The sequence below is a fragment of the Clarias gariepinus genome, chromosome 1 (genome assembly GCF_024256425.1).
Source record: "Clarias gariepinus isolate MV-2021 ecotype Netherlands chromosome 1, CGAR_prim_01v2, whole genome shotgun sequence".
Lineage (NCBI taxonomy): Eukaryota > Metazoa > Chordata > Actinopteri > Siluriformes > Clariidae > Clarias > Clarias gariepinus.
Window position 1 is genome coordinate 15714174 of NC_071100.1, and position 18649 is coordinate 15732822.

At 40.6% G+C, this 18649-nt stretch overlaps 1 protein-coding gene across 2 annotated transcripts; it reads left to right on the forward strand.

Moving 5' to 3' along the window:
• The first annotated feature begins 998 nt into the window (after positions 1-998).
• Positions 999-16978, forward strand: vangl2 (VANGL planar cell polarity protein 2). Of its 2 annotated transcripts, XM_053496559.1 has the most exons (9): positions 999-1258; positions 1654-1691; positions 6891-7146; positions 8527-8644; positions 10737-11344; positions 12768-12901; positions 15501-15636; positions 15769-16012; positions 16471-16978. In XM_053496559.1, the coding sequence occupies exons 3-9, from the start codon at positions 7076-7078 to the stop codon at positions 16729-16731; spliced, it is 1572 nt and encodes a 523-aa protein (XP_053352534.1). In that variant the 5' UTR covers positions 999-1258; positions 1654-1691; positions 6891-7075; the 3' UTR covers positions 16732-16978. The 2 variants fall into 2 exon arrangements, with proteins under 2 accessions (XP_053352534.1, XP_053352447.1); XM_053496472.1 differs by having other exon boundaries at positions 999-1691.
• Positions 16979-18649: the final 1671 nt, after the last annotated feature.

Sequence of the window (18649 nt, forward strand, 5' to 3'; positions counted from 1 at the left end):
CAAGTTTACTCAGGTATAACAGGCTAACAGTTAGCCTCAGAAACCAAACTAGCTTCTTCTAGTGACAAAGCACTATCAAATTTATCATCAAAATATAGATTTGTGGAAAAAAATTATAATTCACAGTTTTGGGGTGGTCGCCCCACATGATGACCAAAAGTGACTACGACATCACAGCCGTTAAAAAAACAGCTTTTTCTTACTATATGAGAGAGACTGATTTACTATACAGTTGTTTCCAGGGGGTCTTCACTTGTGTCTGGCTGATGCAGTATCCCATCCTTGAGATGTTTTTTAAAATAAAGGTCCCAAAATTGTGGTTTGTTGATGGTCGCCCCGGATGAAATGGATAGAATCAACATAATTCGGACAACATTCGTTTGTATATCATGATAGAAATATATGTGCAAATGCTTTATAGTTTTGTCAATGGATGTAAAACATGTATAAAATTATGCCAACTAGGAAAAGGGGTATATTTAAGTTGATTTAAAGTGTTTTTAAACCAGTTTTCTTAACAAAAGTCAAGGCCGGACGGTCGCCCCATATGGTGTTTTGGCACTTTGGATAGCAGAAAAATGATAAAAAACTTAAAAATTTGGAGAAGTTAGAGTGGTTTAGTAGGTAAAGAAGGTATAACAAGTAGATGAGAAATTTTTATTTATTTTTTAGTTTTTTATGCAAAATAAAATTAACCCGGACAGAAAAGGGGTCTGGGACTTGAACCCATGACCTTCAGTAACAGAATTCGAAGCCAGGCAACATCATACTACGATTTTTATATCTCAGAAAAAAAACATATGAGCAATCAGAATGTGGAATTAAAGACAAACCCCAGAGCAGATCCAAAGACAAGTAGATTAGGCTAATTGTTGTTCAGCCCAACTTTTTTGGTGAGACTTTACGAGTCGACTCGTGCACTCGGCTCATTCGGGAGAGTCGTTCGGGATTCGTGTGGGACGGGAGCAGGAACATGGGGGAGGAGAAGCCGCGGCTCGGGGCGTAGTCGCTCCAGCAGCCACTAGGTTTGAATGAAAGCAGACGGAAATACGAGGAACAGGAATAACTGATCAGGAAAGGAAACCGACTCCGAAGTGGCACCGACAGAACACACGCACAATTTGTTGGGTTTTTGCAGTTTTTGTGAGAGTTTGTGCAAAGTGGATAAGATACTTTTTTTTTTTTTTTTAAACAAAAAAGTCGGGATGATTTGGGAGAAATGGGACGATCGGACCGAACTCCTGTGCATGGAGTCCTGGTAACGAAACCAGTCGTTTTTTCCTCCTCTCTTTCCGTGTGCTGTTTAATGCAGGTCGTTCGAGTCCCAGCACTCGAGTGATGAATGAGCGATAGTATTCACACCCATTCACTCACACAGCGGGGTTCAGGAGTAGCCCTCTCTCCTTCTCTCTCTCCCTCACACACACACACACACACACGCTGAATGATCTTGGATCATCTCATGGATGGTTTTTGTGTGCATTCCAACAATCTGTAATCGCGCTCTGCTTTTAAGCCTCAGCTTTGATCTTTTAAAACCTCGTTTGATCGGAGGCGGATTTCAAGACAAGCTGTTGCTACTTTTTATACCTTTTTTTTTATTTTTATTTTTTTATTCGTTTCCAGTTTTTTGGGCTTCTCTTTGTGTTACAGGATCCTCACCAGTGCACTACAGTCCCTCCTGAAGAAAGGTAAGTCGCCTTTCCAAGCGTTTTGTTCACACGGCTTCTTTCCCAGACTCACTCTTTGTTTATTTGTTACTTTGTTGCCAGAGCGCCTTTTTGTTTCTTTTTTTGTTTCGTTCTTTTTTTTTTTTACTTCACACAATTCACACACAGCTTGCAAACAACCCTGCACTGATTTATTATTTATAAGCCCTTGTCCTGTAAACACATTCAATACTTTTTTTTCTTTCTCTTTCTTTTCCCCCTGTTTAAATTATGGAAATTGAATCCCCCTTTGCCTGACGCTTCTTTGTCTCAATAGTTTTTGTGTGAAACTACTTTTCTTCATTTCACCCATCAGAACACTTTGCATCGTTTTCTCCTATTTATTATTATTATTATTTTATTTTTTTTTAAACCAAGCTTTATCTGCAAACAGTGATGAGTGTTTCCCCCGCCTGTGTTTGAACACACACACACGCTCTCATCTCCTTGAGTTTGTTTAACTAAACTACAGCCTGAGTGTGAGCTGAGACTTTTACGTCGTTGCACTGTGGGTGGTCTCTGTTACAGATTTTTATTTTATTATCTTTTAAAATCTAACGTAATAAAAATATCATGGGATAATTGTACAAGTGGTGCAGCCTATGTGACCTGCACAAACTTAAGCCAAGCAACGTGCATCATTATTTATTTATTTATAGTTCTCTCGGCGCAGGCCTGAAAGCCTCGGGCTCTCCTTGAGTGAGCGGCCGGGCCTCGTGCGACCTTCCCCCGCTCTCACCTCCACTCCCACCCCGAGGCTTTTAGGCCTTCCGCCAGTGCAGCCTTTAACTCGCCTGGCTCTCAGTTTAGTTACCTGATCTCATTACTGCACATATCTACAGTACAATAGCTCATCTTTTGTATATTTATGAATTCTTTTCTAAATACAAATAAGCCCACTATTTAAGCCATTTTAAAACTATAATTCTTTTCAAGTGCACGTAATTTAGTTGCATTTCAACCTAATTTCCCAAGTCAGACTTTGAATAAAGGGTAACTCAATATCGCAGCTTTAATAACCACATGTGAGACATGTTAGATCATAAATCAACCCCATTCCACCTCTCAAATCACACGAATCCTTTGTCTTTTTCTTATCCTATTACTTTGAACCTCATTCTGCATTTGGAAAACAATTCACCACCTGAATTGAGTCTGAATGCAACATTAGGCCCAAATGAAGCCACTGGATATGTCCCAAACCACACACACACACACACACACGATTACTCTACATCGCATGTCGAAATCCTACACCACTAATGGGGTGTACAGTATGTGTGTATTTGCGGTTACGGGCGTAGCTCGGGATGATGGGAATAAGAGAAATGGAAAACAGTAAAGTCACACGGATCCAATACTGAGTATCTGTTTCCGGGTCGATACTGACTTCCTGACTCTGTTCACGACCGAAATATGATAAGCTGTAAATGCGAACAGATTTTTTTCAGTTTTTTTTTTTTTTTTTGGATTGAACATTGATAACCAGAACAAGCTATTGGGTTACGTTACTTTATTTGTACTCGCAGGTATTTTGTTTTACAGTAAAATGATAGTCGTGACGTCTAATTTAAAAACACATAGAAAACCAAATACGACTCAACAAAATAACAATAGGAAGTGCTCAAAGCTCTACCACTCAGGACATATCATAAATCTTGTATTCTCTTGAGATCCGATTGTCCTCATATGAAGACATGACATTTTCTCCCAGTTTCATTGTCTATATATATCCTTGGGTCATCCTCATATGAGGACTGTTGGGTATAATGTCTTTCTGGTTGAATAGAATTTAATTGAATCAGCTAGGAATAAAGGTAAAAAGTCAAGAGAAATTGCAATGTACTCTAAATAAATAAACGGATAAATAAATAGCTACAAATAAATAAATAATACCTGTACACCATTTTCAAAAGCAGGAACGAAGCTGTTTTAAACTGCTTTGTTCTGCACTGTGGGATTAAAAACCTTTATCAATTTTTTTTAGATTTGATTAAAAATGGAACCCTAAAGATCCATGTTTGTTCTTTGCATGTTCTTGCATCATTGAAAGCGACCAGATGTAGTTTCCTTCTCTTGTTCACTCTTGATGCTTGTTAACACATCTTTGTTTTTATCCTGTGAATGAAATCTCTGAAACCTGCTGTTACATGGTGTAACAAGCCACTTCAGATTGATAGGCGGCACGTGGTGGGAACCTGGCCTCAACAAATGGTGTCCCTAACTTGTCTGATCAGCTTTGTAAACAATTCCTGGCAAGTGTGTTTGTCTCTGCAGGAGTGTTAGGGTGAGGGAGTGAGAGAGAAACACTTGTACACAAAAACCAAGGCTTGCTTAACAAGCCGCCTTCTTCTTCTTGTTAGGTCCAGGAAGAAAGAAAAGACCGTACTAAAAAAGTGTAGCAGTTCAACAATTAGATGATCGTATTGGGAGTTCTTAGAAATGTCAAGCCTGGGGTTATTTTTAGGCTGACTGTCTCTCTCTCTCGCTCTCACACACAACCAGGTAGACACGAACACAAGAGGATCTCTGTGACATTTCTGTCTTAATGCTGTAGGCCCTTGTGGTCAAAGGTCACATGACCATAGAGACACAGCCCCCATGCCATTCTCAGCTCCTGTACCCCCTTATTCATTCCCATGGTAACAGCCAAGCTCGGTAACCCCGGATACGACGGCCGATGCCTGGGGAATGTGTGTGTGTGTGTGTGAGAGAGAGAGAATGATGAGACCTTGCTTTGAAAGCATGGATTGGAAACACCCAGGCCCAGTTTTTGGGATTTCTCCGTTGCTGGGTCAGAAGTTAGTTGCAATCTCGAAGTAAGTAACGTTAATATGTTTATATATACACTAATGTAATGTTGTAATCCTTTTTAAGGCCTGCTCAGGGAGGTAAAATCATCAGGATGTAACCGTATGTGTGCAGCTCTGAGATCATCAACCTGATTTGTAGCCTTTGTGAAAGCCTAGATAAGTTTGTTGTTGTTAGGGCTATTGTGTCGCCGTTAGAGATCCACAATGTGCTGAGAGTTTGTGAAATCGTTTCCTTTTGGGATTTTTCATTGTATCAGCCGCACCTCCCTCAGCTCTCAAGAGCAATTCCGCTCAGTTATACCACACAGTGTTGGAGCTTTTTACTACTCTTGTTTTTTCTGCAGGTTTATTGCATCTGTAAAAACCCAACGAAATCTGGTCACAAATGTAGCTTTATCTTTCAATTCGCTCAAGTTGACCTTTTGGATAATAACAGTGATATTGAGATGAAGGCTTGGAGCAGCATACAAAGCCGGGGTGAACGAATCATGCATGTTCGATGTTTCACATAGTAAGTGGAAGACCCAATGTCTCGCCCAGTTTTATGCTTTGATTGCCTGAAAATGGACTCCAATAAAAAAAAAAAGGGGTGAGTTAATAACGCACTTCCAGCTAGTTCAGTGCATTAAAAGGCACATTCAGCGAGACGGTGTTCCTGCTATAAGCTCCAGGGTTCTGCCTTTGTGTCCTGTATAAAAGACGGCTGATTCTGTTAAGCGTCGATGTGTTTGATTCCACATTAGTGCTCGCGTGTAGTAAGAACGTGAGTTATATGAGCACTACCTGCACATTCCTGGTTGTGATCGGACCAGACGAGCCTGTTATCTGTGCATGCTGAATAATCCATCCGCTCGAATTGTTCACTGATTTGTGAAAGTCAGTGAAGAGTAGTTTCGTCTGTGATTTAAAACCGACAGCCTCCAGGGAGCCCAGGGCACTGAGTTTTCCACCACTATGTCGTCTGTGCAGATAACACAAACGATCGTATCAGAATCTGAAACATGCTCTGGGTAGCACAGAGATGTGGGAGAACTGTACACATCAGTGCAACATGTAAAGCCATGTTGGCTAACAATAAGGGGAAACAAATACAAATTATCGATTTAAGTACAGGCTTTTACTACAGTTAAGTGCTTGTGTACTGTATGATGATAGAAGAGTTAAGAGAGATGTTATCCAGACGCGCTGGTGTTAACTTGACAAGCTGTAATCATGATCACAATCCTTTTGGGATTAAAAGAAAATAATGAAAAAGCATGTGTAGGCAATAGGAATGGAAATCACAAAGGACCACCCCATACAATGCGATTCTGTTTGTATTTTATAAATAGCCTGATTTCAATATTAAACCTTTTTTTTTTTTTTTGTTAATTCTAAGCCACAGGATTCTGTGCTGCCTGTACAAGGTGTGAATAGTTTAGAGTGCACCACCTGTAAAATGACAGAGAAACGGCAACATTTTACCACCTTAAACACAAATATATTGTGTAAGTTGGCACAGGTTTTACACTAGATTCCCTTCCTGATGCAGCACTGCATCCAGTGCCTGGCTAGGTTTTGGGCATTGGGTGGGAATTGAATTTGAGCTTTCTGCATAGCAGGCGGGAAACCTACCACTAAGCCCACTAATGTCCTTCTCCCAATGTCTAGTAAACAAGGATTTGTAATAATGTTTATCTTTCTCACCATAAACTCACCATACCGTAAAATATTCAGATTATAGTAGTTAAATTTAAGAATGTCCGATTTCAATCTGATTGTTTTAATACGTTTAAGGTTGCATCCATGTGTTTTTAAACAGGTACAGTACAGTTGATATGTAAACTAGGAACCGAGCCAAGAGCTCCAAGATGCCATGAGGGAAGATAGCGATCAAAGAGAAAACTTAAAATATGCGACTGCAAGTCGTGCGTGAAGATGAAGCAAGAGGGCTTTAAGATGAGATGATCCAGAAGAGAAAGGATCTGAGATGCTTCCTGAAAGCTGTATTGGGGATTGAGTGAGGAATCTCCTATAGGAAGTGTTTCTTTATGAGTCTGTAGTAAACTGGATGATAGTAGGATCTAATTAGTCGTTAAAGCACTGCGGCGGTGGTGTTTGTGCTAAGCGACGGCCCTGAAGGCAGGAAGCTCACAGGAGCTAGGGTGCGTGCGTGTCCGGGCAGGTGGACCACTTTGTCTTCTTCCACATTTCAAACCATCTTCCATCTAGACATCTTTACTATATTTAAAGCTTTTCAACTGGTTTGTGTGTTTGGATTTTTCTTTATTTTTCTTTCAACTTGACCGTGTTCTCCATATCCTGTTTAAAAGCCGGTTTTAATCACTTTTCCTGTGTTTTTCTTCTTATTTTTTTTGTTCCTCCACAGATTAGTCCTCCTTCATCTCTCCAGCCTCCAAAATAGATTCTCTCAGGAGTAAGGTTGAGCTGCTGAAGCTGCCGCTTGCTCTCTCGTCCAAATCCATCTCCGAGCGCAAAACCCAGCTGGCCGGGGCAACAGAACGCCACAGGGGCGGAGCTGGGGTGTACAAACCCCGCCCACCGGCCCCAGACATGGACAACGAGTCCCAGTACTCGGGCTATTCCTACAAGTCGTCACATTCCCGTAGCTCTCGCAAGCACAGGTGTGTATACACACACACATGCACATAAACACAGAGAGAGCTCTTACATTCCTCCCAAAAAACAACTGCAGTCGCCTAAAAATGGCATGGAGTCAAAGATGTTCTTCTTGAAATACAAAATGACAGGAGTATTAAAATTACTGTAGAACTGTTTTTTTTTTTTTTTTTTTAAGTTTTATAGTTAATCCATAATACTATAATAAGAAGCAATAAATCTAAGCAATTTACATATTATCTTTTCAATCGAACTGTGAGAGTACTGAAATGACTTTACTTTTAATAAATGAGTCACATATATTGTAAATCGAAAAGCCTTAAACGTGCACGGTGCGTACAGTAAAATTCATCCGAATATTTCTTCTTGATGTGGGTTTCATCTGAGGAGGAGTTTTACACGAAGTTTTACCCGTGAAGGCGCGCTGCATTTAGGGAAAGAAAGTCAAACCAAAAAAAAAAAAAAACACCCCCTTTAAAAAAAATAAAATAAAATAACCACCTTATTTGCAAGTTTCAGTTTGAGCATCTTTCGGCCTCTTGTGGTAGGAAAATGGCGTAAAATTGCCACAGATTTCTTATTTATACCCAACCGCTAATCCCCAACCCTTCACTACACTGACTCTACAGCTATACATTTTAAAGGTGCTAATGTTCTCACTCTCTCTTTCTCAGTGCTGTGGCTTTGAGGAGTAAGCTTGATAGAACAACAAAAACTGTTGACGCTATAAACACGAATAGACTCGGCTTTAGGATGAGCCAGAATCACCACATTTGACGCACATTTAGGGCTAATAATTAAAACAAAAAGTTTTTTCAAACAGTAAATGACGCTAGTAATTAAGGTGTGTGTTTTTGTTTAAAGTCAGAAGATATTAAATAATAACAAAATACAGTCATTTTATGAAATCCTTCTCTGAATCATGCTAAACTGTCATACCTGAATATATATAGTTTTAGATTGAATTATTTGGTTGAAACTTTTATGTAAAGTGACTCACAGATCAGATGTTACTCGAGGATTGGGGAGCGTTGTTCTTCTGCACTTTAACTGCTGCAAACAAATTAAATTAGATGTCGACATTCATAGTCTTGTATTATTTTTATATATAAAATTGAAGAGGGGGGATCTATTCAGTTTTGCGTGGAAATTATTTTAACTACACACTGACTTCAAAATAAAACTAAAATTTTTTTTTTTTTGGGGGGGGGGTTTGCTTTTGATCTATTTGATTTGCTTCCATGTTGCCATCTTTGTAGACCTACAGGTGGAGCACTTTAATCTGTTATGTGATGTATTCCCTTAGGCACGATGCTATGGTTTAAAAAAAAAAAAAAAGTAAGCATTATTTATGAGTCTCAGTTTTGTGCTTTGTGATGTCGCAGGGATCGCAGAGACCGACACCGCTCTAAGAGCAGAGACAGCAGAGGGGACAAATCGGTCACCATCCAAGCTCCTGGAGAGCCGCTGCTGGACACGGAGTCCACTCGTGGAGACGACAGGGTAAACGCGCGCTACATTTCTACCTTTTCTAAATCCCGGCTTGTAGGTTATTAATTTATGTAGCTCTAAGGAGAGATCGTGTGCGACCTCATTGAAGACCATGTAGAAGGGTTTTTTTTCACATGTGCTGGGTTTTAGTTATATATATTTTTTAACTTGCTGGTGTTTTCCTGTCTGGCTTCTGTAGGTTGGTGTGGGTCTAATATAGTAATGTCTTTTATTTGTAGTGTGAAGATGATTCAGCTTACATTTATAGCAGTAGGGCAGACTATGAGGGCATTACTCAGGGTACCAACAGTGGCCACTAGGTGGTGCTGCAGTCTGAAGTTTTGAGCTTCTGATCAGGAGTCCAACTCAACTGCAGTTTAAATCAGCGTGACCCAAGTATAACTGTATAGAAATAAAATACACCACCAAAAGATCTGGACAAAATATTTATTATTATTATCATTATTATTATTATTATAATTATATAAAAGATGAATTATCCAATAGCTTCCTAAGTGCCAGAGCCGTGTTCTCCACATTCTCCATACTCCCTAGGCATGGTTTGTTTTCTACTTACACTTTTCTTCCCCTTTCATCGCCGCTCCGTTTCTACATCTATAAGTTTGCAGAGACAAAAGGGCCGCTATATAACCTGCAGTACTCTGAAGTTTTAATTGCATGCGATATTTATTTATTTATTTAATTTATTTGTTTCCACAGTTTCATTTCACAGTTCTTGTTCATTGTTTGCAAGCCAGCCGCTGGCATTTCTTTAGATGACCGCAGAGGAACTAAGACCCAGCAAACAGACACCATGTGTGAAAAAGAGGCCTTCACACACGCTAGCTAGTTTTTCTCGCATGCGAAATAAAGTTAAAAACTCTTGTTTGGTTTTGTACCACATCTAAAGGAATGAACTCAACAGCCAAAAAGTATGGGTAAGGGGTGAAAACGTTGAGTTTTCCTTTTAATGAGTTGACATTGAGATCTACATCTACTTCGACCACGTTATCTCAGCCATGCACCGCGTACTTTTGCACCGCTGTCACTTTTAAACACTATATCTCAGTCGCACATCTCGGTTTGCACTAATCTATTTACTGATTATACATCCTCATTCGCTTACACATAGTTCTTTTTATGTATGTGTATGTATGTATGTGTGTGTATGTATATGTATATATGTATATATGTATATATATGCATGCATGCTCGCTCCATATTGCACACTCAATATTTTTTATACATATATGCACTTTTTAACAGTTATCTATTTCCTTTTTTAAACTCATATTGAATTATAGCAGCGATGTGTAGTTTTATGTTTCCTCTAAAGATATCAGTAGTCGCGCCCTCATCAATGCTGTCATGTGACTGTCAGTAAAGAGGGCATATATTTTTCATGTTGAAGTGTGAAGGCATTTTCTTGGGCCTGGCTGTATGGGTGTGTGTGGGGGTGTGTGTGTGTGTGTATTAAACTTTATTATTTCAGTTAAAGCATGGTTTGAGAATTTCTTAGTGCAACAACATGCATTACTCTCCTTGCTACTGGATTTCTGGGAATTTTTTCATCAGGATCGATCTGAGAATCTGTCTAGCTAGTGAAATACGTATGCATTGCCCAAGTACACATTGAAATCGCACACAAATAACAAATTGTAGATAAACTACTAAATGGATCTTTTATATCAATAAATAAAGTACTTTTGTTTTTGTAGTCTGAAGAAGCTGTTCGACTCAGCAGGAAATCAGCCTGTGTGTGTGAGGGTGTGAAAGGATATGGAAACTTGAGACATGGACCTCTTGACTGTGTGCTATTACTTTTGCTTCATGTCAAGTTCATTGCCCTGCACTTTAACCCGGTTAAAGGAAACAAAAGCGAGGGCTGTAGAGGATTTCTTTTCTGTGGGTGTGAAAAGAAAAGGTCATCTATAGAGTAATGGCCACATCTTACTGTTTGCTCATTATTTGTATTTTTTTTTTTTAAAACTTGCTTAATAAACCTTCTTGCACTAAATACCATTATTGTTCATCACATATTGATAATGTTGGATGTTTAGGAGATCATCTTGTTCATGTGATATCGCTTCCTCTCTGCGTGCAGGATGATAACTGGGGTGAGACGACTACAGTGGTGACCGGGACGTCCGAGCACAGCGTCTCCAACGAAGACCTGACGCGGGCGTCCAAAGAGCTAGAGGACTCGTCCCCGCTGCAGTGCAAGCGCTTCGCAGGACCGATTCTGAGCGGCGTGCTGGGTCTCTTCGCTCTGCTCACACCTCTGGCCTTCCTGCTGCTGCCTCAGGCGCTATGGAGGGACTCGCTGGATCCGTGCGGGACGCCGTGCGAGGGCCTGTACGTCTCGCTCGCTTTTAAGCTGTTGGTGCTGGCAATCTCGACGTGGGCGCTGTTCCTGAGAGCGCCGCGGGCCACCCTGCCACGCTTCTTCGTCTTTCGCTGCCTGCTGCTGGCGCTCGTCTTCCTCTTTGTCGCCTCCTACTGGCTGTTCTATGGCGTGCGTGTGCTGGAGCCTCGGGAACGGGATTACCGCGGCATCGTGGGATACGCGGTCTCGTTGGTGGACGCGCTGCTGTTCATTCAGTACCTGGCTCTGGTGCTGCTCGAGGTGCGACACCTCCGGCCCGCCTTCTGTCTGAAGGTGGTGCGTACGACAGACGGGGCCAGCCGCTTCTACAACATCGGCCATCTCAGGTACGTGTGTGTGGGAGAGAGATCAGGTAGTAGAGGTCTTATATCTAGGATTGTTTAAGGGTCCAACTTGACTATTAGCTTCAGTCTGATTTATTATTTCTAAGTGTTCAACAAGTTTTTGTCTATAAGCTGTAGACATGGATTTTTCACTTTGAGTTGTGTTGCTGTTTCCAGTTGGTAAGTTAAATCCGGTGTGTTAAACGTGATAGAGTGCCTGACATCCCAGCAACTAGTGTTGTAGAAACCACAATGAACAATGCACTGTAGTTAACACTTTCCTCACTGTTGTAACTTGTGTTAAAACCCAGAATTTCTTTCTTTATGGTGTGAATGCTGGATGTAGCAGTTCAATATACAGCACCACCATCACCACCACCACCACCACTGTACCCCTACACTGGGTAAGGAAGTGCAGGGATAAGGTCAGGGATCTTCAACTCCAGTCCTGGAGGTCCAGTGTCCTTGCACAGTTGGGTGGAGATTCAGCTCAAATACAGCTGATTCAACTATTGTTATTTACCAGGTTCAGTGGGTGTGTTTAGATGTTTGGTGAAGTACAGACTGTGCTGGACACTGGCCCTCCAGGACTGGAGTTAAAGAGCCTACACATTCAGTCTTCCATTTCAACTTTACCATGTAGAAAACTAATGAGGTTTGAAAAAAAAAAAAAAGGGTTCAATTAAATTTTATTCACATAGCGCTTTTAACAATAGTCATTGTCTCAAAGCAGCTTCACAAAATTAAAAGATTATGGGAACGTGTAGGAGCAAGTAAAAATGTGTATAGATCATAATGATCAGATTGACCTTGATGAGCAAGCCAAGGGCGACGGTGGCAAGGGAAAACTCTCAGGTGGCAATAGGAAGGAACCTTGAGAGGAACCGGATTTAACAGGGAACCAATCCTCATCTGGAAGTTCAACATAACAGAAGTTAACATGGAGTCCAGGTCAGTTCGGCACCAGGATGAGTCAGACAGGTGCAGAGGGCAATCTTTTTACTCCTTATACCGGTCAATTCAGAGTGTGTGTTTTTCATCTGAGTTTATAATTTTATAAGGTTAGAAAGAAACGACATTGCAAGGCACTAAGGTATATCTAGAGGAGCTTGACTGCATTACCAATCTTGACCACTGGAGGGAGTATATAACCGCTCCACAGTCATGCATGAGTGATTTGATATAAACACATAGTCTTATACTTTATTAATCCCAAAGAGAAATTCTTAATTTTCCCAGTTAGGAAGCTGGAGTCGGTGCGCAGGGTCCGCTAGGATACAGCACCTCTGGATCAGATTGGGTTAAGGACTTCACTCAAGGGCTCAACAGTGGCAACTTGGCGGAGCCGGGGCCTGACCCTAGTAACCCACCACTGCCCGGTGATGATGATGATGATGATTTCTATCGTGTATTTGTTGTGTTTCAGCATCCAGCGAGCTGCAGTGTGGGTGTTGGATCAGTACTACAGCGACTTCCCCGTCTATAACCCCGCTCTTCTAAACCTGCCCAAGTCCATCCTCTCCAAAAAGATGTCCGGCTTTAAGGTGTATTCCCTCGAAGGTAAGACAGGAAATAGACGGCATCGTCTGCTTTGTACTTTGTACTGTATTTATATTTATCTTTTATAAATATGAGCAGATATCTGAGAACCCATTAGTACCTGCATGTTGCATCATGTTACATCATAGACATTTCCTTTCTCTTTCTACGTCAATCGATTTAGACATAATGACCAAAAGCTCTGAGGAAATACTCTTAAAGCAACCCCCTTTTCCAGAGAAGCAGCGTCTCTAAGTATTAAGGTTTTCCGGTAGAGCCGTAACGTTTTAAAGTATTTATTATCCATATTTATAACTCTCAGTAAAATGCATGCTGATCACGGGCAGAGCGTTTCTGGACAATGTGTCCACTGTGCCGATGGATTTTTTTTATCATTTGCGATAATTTTTTAATGCTTTTATCTGCACGCATCTCGCGCTAATACAGGCCGATGACCTTTATCGTAAATGCTTGTGGCTATGTGCAGCATTGCGGTGATCATTAGTAGGTCGCAAGACCACAACACATACACATACGGGCTGTGCTGAGGACGCAATCAATTATCTGGAAACCCTACGGAAGAGTGTTCTCTAAAGTGTCCTATAAACGCAACCCATATTTTATTGTCCTTTGTTTCAGCCCTGGATAATACTCTTTCATTTTGGTTGTACATAAAAAAAGGAAGAGCGTTTCTTAAAAAAAGGGATAAAATAAAGCGCACAGAATTTCTATAATTAGAATGGAATTAAATGTTCACCTTGTAACATCGTAATCGTTTCCTAGGAATACCAGTACCAAATAATCATTTTCTATAAAGTGAAGTATAGCGTAAGTGTTTCGGAGGAACTTGCATGGAAACAAATGAGACTTTATTTTAGTACTGACTCAAAATAATTATTAGAGTCCCCCTCCTCCTCGTGTGCATCAAACACGCCTGTCTTAAACTTTATCAGTTGCCATGGCACCACTGTAAAAAGGAGATGTGGTTTGACAGTTATTTCTGACACTTCCTTTAACACAACTGCTTTACTCTTTTGTGAGAGCACACAGTAAGGGCAAACTGTGTGTTGTATTGTGTATATACTGAATAATCAGGGCTGCACATAATGAAAATACGATGTGCATGTTAGTGGGATGTATGCATGATATGCTGATATCCACACATTAAACGTTTATTAGAATGCACAGGATTTATTTATTAATTTAGAGAGGGTGTGATTCATGTATAGTGTGGCCAAACATGTTGGGTATGAAGCAACGTACTTAATATTTCCGTCAGTGTTTGACATTGTTGTTTTAAATGTTGACAGTTACATTAGGTTTATCCAAAAATCCAATATCGGCAGTGTTGACCGCAGCCCTGACATGTTGTCTATCAACTTCTCGGCCACATCCTAACTGATAATGCAGCCCATTCTTGCGTAATCAAGGCTTGGAGTTCGTCAAAATTTGTACGCTCTTGTTTTTCCACCCACCCCTTGAGCATTGACCACAAGTTCTCAATGTCTTGAGAAAGATCTGATTAGTTTTCTGGCCATGAACCCAAGATTTTGATGTTTTGTTCCCCGAGCTAATTAGTTATAACTTTTGCCTTATGCCGAGGTGCCCCATCTTGCTCCATCCTGCTGGAAACCTCATTGTTCATCACCTGACTGTTCTTGGATGGTTGGGAGAGGTTGCTCTCGGATTGCCATTCTTTATTCACAGCTGTGTTCTTGGGCAAAATTGTGAGTGAGGTCACTCCGTTGGCTGAGAAGCGACCCCACACATGAATGGCCTCAGGATGCTTTACTGTTGGCATGGCGCAGAACTGATCGAGGCAGGTGGACGAACAAAAACTCACATTCGGACAAACTCCAAGCAAAAATGGGCTGCCGTCAGTCAGGATGAGTCCCAGAATTTGGTTGATGGGGCGAATTGCAGAGGTCTTGAAAAACAAGGGTCAACACTGCAACTATTTGAGTCTTTGCATAAACTTGTAAATAAAGCCTTCGACACTTATGAAATGCATGTAATTATAAATCAATGTACCATAGTAACATCTGACAAAAAGATCTAAAAACACTGAAGCAGCAGACTTGATGATGTTTGTCATTCTCAGAACTTGTCCCAGAGCCACAGTATTAGTGTTTATTCATAGTAATAGATGTTATGAGTGTAATTCAAGTACTACATGTAAAAAAAACTTTGGTATTAATATTATAATGTATCATAATAATTGCAATATTACATCTCAGGAGAAAATTTGTAATACAGTAACATATAATAGTACAATATTACATACATATTAAATTACTGTGCAATATTTACAAATGCTCTTGGGTCATGTTTAGTGTGTAATAATGTCATATTTAGTGTATTCATTTAAGGTTCAAATGTGCAATGTGGTACTTGCTGTTTTAGGACTCATTTTATTTTATCTTTTTTTTTTTAAAGTTATTTATTACTTTTCCTTTCTACTGGATAACAACTGTAACCAAGAATAAACAATTTCCCTCTGGGATTAATAAAGTTCTTTGAATCTTGGTAATTTCCCTTCTGAAGCAAAGGACTATCAAAATTCTGGATTTCTAAGTTTAGTGACCAAACATTAACTATTTCCTTTTCTGCTCCGTCACAGAGAACAGCACGAATAATTCGACCGGCCAGTCACGAGCCATGATCGCCGCGGCCGCACGCAGACGAGACAACTCCCATAACGAGTATTACTACGAGGAGGCTGAAATGGAGCGCCGGATCCGCAAACGCAAAGCCAGGTGAGGGTCGTTCCCCCTTTAGAGTGTTTAACTTAAAGATTTGTATATATCCTAACGTATTAATCATTTTCAAAAAACAAAACCTTCATAAATCCTGTCTCAGTATATAATTTTTACATTTGTTGCCTTTAGGCTGGTGGTGGCTGTAGAGGAAGCGTTCACACACATCAGACGGCTCCAGGAGGACGAGGCAGCCGTGACGCCGAAACACCCGCGCGAGGTGATGGACCCCCGCGAAGCCGCTCAGGCCATCTTCGCTCCGATGGCGCGCGCCATGCAGAAGTACCTGCGAACCACACGCCAGCAGCCGTACCACAGCATGGAGAGCATCATCTCACACCTGCAGTTCTGCATCACGCACAACATGACACCCAAAGTAAGTCGCGTAAATCAACACGCTTTACCGTAACGGTGCCTGTAATCATAACAAGCATTATTTATATAAAATGGATTCAAATATAAAATGAGTAATAAGCAGCTAAAGTTACTGAATGGTATCTGATTAGTGGTGCCGCCTTTTATGAAAATATTAGTGTGGAGCAAGTGAGATTTTAACCTAGATTTCAAATCAGCCAGTTATGTTTTTGCACCACTTTCATAATTTTGGTTCCAATTTCCATCAGTTCAGCACAAAATGCTATGGTTGTGCTTATCATGCAGGGTTTTTTGATTAGTAAGTCAATGCATATGGATTTGTATTATAACAATCCTTTACTGTTCCTTTTATTAGTTCTGATCTGTTACTAAAGAGTGACAGTTATAGCATTAGTCACTAGACTTCTTGACTCTATAAACATACTAAAATATTACCATTTTCACCTTGTTGCTCCTCAGGCCTTCTTGGAGCGTTACCTGGCAGCCGGTCCCACCATGCAGTACCAGCGGGAGAACGGCAGGGGGCGCCAGTGGACACTCGTGAGCGAGGAACCTGTGACCTCAGCGCTGCGTCAGGGCCTCGTGTTCTCTCTGCGTCGCCTCGACTTCTCCCTCGTGGTTACAGTAACGGCACTCCCCTTCCTGACGCTGGGAGAGGAGTTCATTGACCCCAAAAGCCACAAGTTCGTTATGAGATTGCAGTCTGAGACGTCCGTGTAGAAAGAGGTACAGAGAGGAGCGGGGAGAGAAGTGGAACAGGGCTCGGTGATTGAGAGGGAAAGAACCACTTCTTTTTCAACGCTATTTTATATATCGCTGAGCCTTTTTCCCCCTTGTTTTTATTTTTTTTGTTTTTAATAAATGCATTTAGATGGTTTGGACTGAAGAATTATGCATTTCAAACTTAAAGACTGTCAGCATTTTCATTTCTAAATCCTAGTAGGGTTTGTCACTGTGCAAAGCTGAGACCCTTTAGGAGAAGTAAAGAAGGTGGTGAAACTGTGACATGTCACTTCACCCACAGATCAGCTAGTTCTTGTTAAGCGGAAGCTGACGTGGCGGAGTCATGTGTCACACGAACAGTTCTGCTTCTTTTGTTTTTCCAAATAAGTACATGAACACTAACGGGTCAAACAATCGAGAGATGCCTCATTTGTTTACATTTGAGTTTCAGAGAGTTGGTGAATTTGCCCCCCCAAAAAAGAGGATCTTGTATTAAAATGCCATCATAAACCTCCTGTTAATTGGTCAGGAAAAAGGCAACAATCTCCTGAACACTCATAGCATGAACCTGGCGATTTAATAACAATACCTTGTAAAAAAAATAAGACGTGTTTCTGCGCCACTATAGCTCTATGGTTGTGGCTTAGGAGGTCACATCTCGAAAATACATCCTGCCGTTTGATTGACTTTAAGCTGCTAAGTCGATTTAGAGTCGAGCCACACCCATACTGTACTAATACTAAGAGTGCATCCGGATGCAGACTGAATGTTTGAAGTGTATGCTGAACATATGATGTGTTATGTGGGAGGAGGAAACGTATCGGGCATTCGTTTAGAAATACTGAACAGTTCATGTTTTAAGAAACATCATTAGAATTGAGTCATTTACCAGGTTAAAAACGAATCAATCGGCATTTAAGCATGTTATAGATCCGTGTTCATCTCGCAGCAAAGGATCAGACGTGTACGGATATTAGAGTGTAAAATGAAACCCGCACAAGTCGAATACAATAAGGTTTATCCAGTAAACACTATATTGGGAAGAAGTAATAAATCAGCCTCAGTTGCTGACTGCTTTATAAACCTCAGTTAGCAAAACCAGCAAATCACAGCCTTGTTACACTACTGTAATCAAATCTCTCTACTGTGCTTTACGTCCTTTATACTTTCTACAGATTTACATTCAATGTGTTTACTACATGTTTACCTTTTTGTGCTGGAAATCGTAAGGGCTCTGGCTGGAAAAGTGTCTTTTTAATGTGTTCAATAGTTCGCCTACATGCTAACGCTCCTACTGTGTTAGCAATATGCAAGCCAGAACATGCTAACAGGACTGCGTTAGCTCTCATTCCTAATGATTGTTCATGGTTTAGAGTGCACAATCCATTTTCTCATTTAAAAAAAAAATTTTTTTAGAGAAAATGGTAAAGGGGCCTTTTTAAATGTTTTGTCGTGTTTCTGTTAAAAATAAAAAATGTACTAACTTCAGAGGAAAGGAAGTATTTTGGGTAATTCCTAAGTGTCACAGCGTTCTGATGGAACACTACAACTCAAAACTGGCTTACAGAACATCTCATTGCAGTCAGATCACAACTACTTTCATATTCATGCATAGTTCTTGTAGTGTGTGTGTATGTGGTGATAATCCGCAGCGTAGTAGTGTGGTGAGGGAGCGCACCTTCACACACATTGTAGGAGCACAAAGTTACCCATCATTTGCCTTATGATTCAGAAAAAAAACCCTTTACGCGTCTCACGGATGACGCCCTTTAGCACATGTTACACTTGTGTTTTTGGCAGCTGTAAACTTTTTTCCTTCCCCTTTTTGTACATAATCTAATCTTCCTCATTCTTTTTTTTTAAAAATGATCTTCAACATTATGGGCAAAAGACTGAAAGTTTTATTTTATGTATT

What these genes read in the sequence shown, in the direction of transcription:
- vangl2 (XM_053496472.1), top strand. Translation starts at nt 7,076, where the DNA reads ATGGACAACGAGTCCCAGTACTCGGGCTATTCCTACAAGTCGTCACAT. An exon ending in CCACTCGTGGAGACGACAGG is followed by an intron (nt 8,645 to 10,736) that starts GTAAACGCGCGC and finishes CTCTGCGTGCAG; the next exon opens with GATGATAACTGGGGTGAGAC. An exon ending in ATCCGCAAACGCAAAGCCAG is followed by an intron (nt 15,637 to 15,768) that starts GTGAGGGTCGTT and finishes TGTTGCCTTTAG; the next exon opens with GCTGGTGGTGGCTGTAGAGG.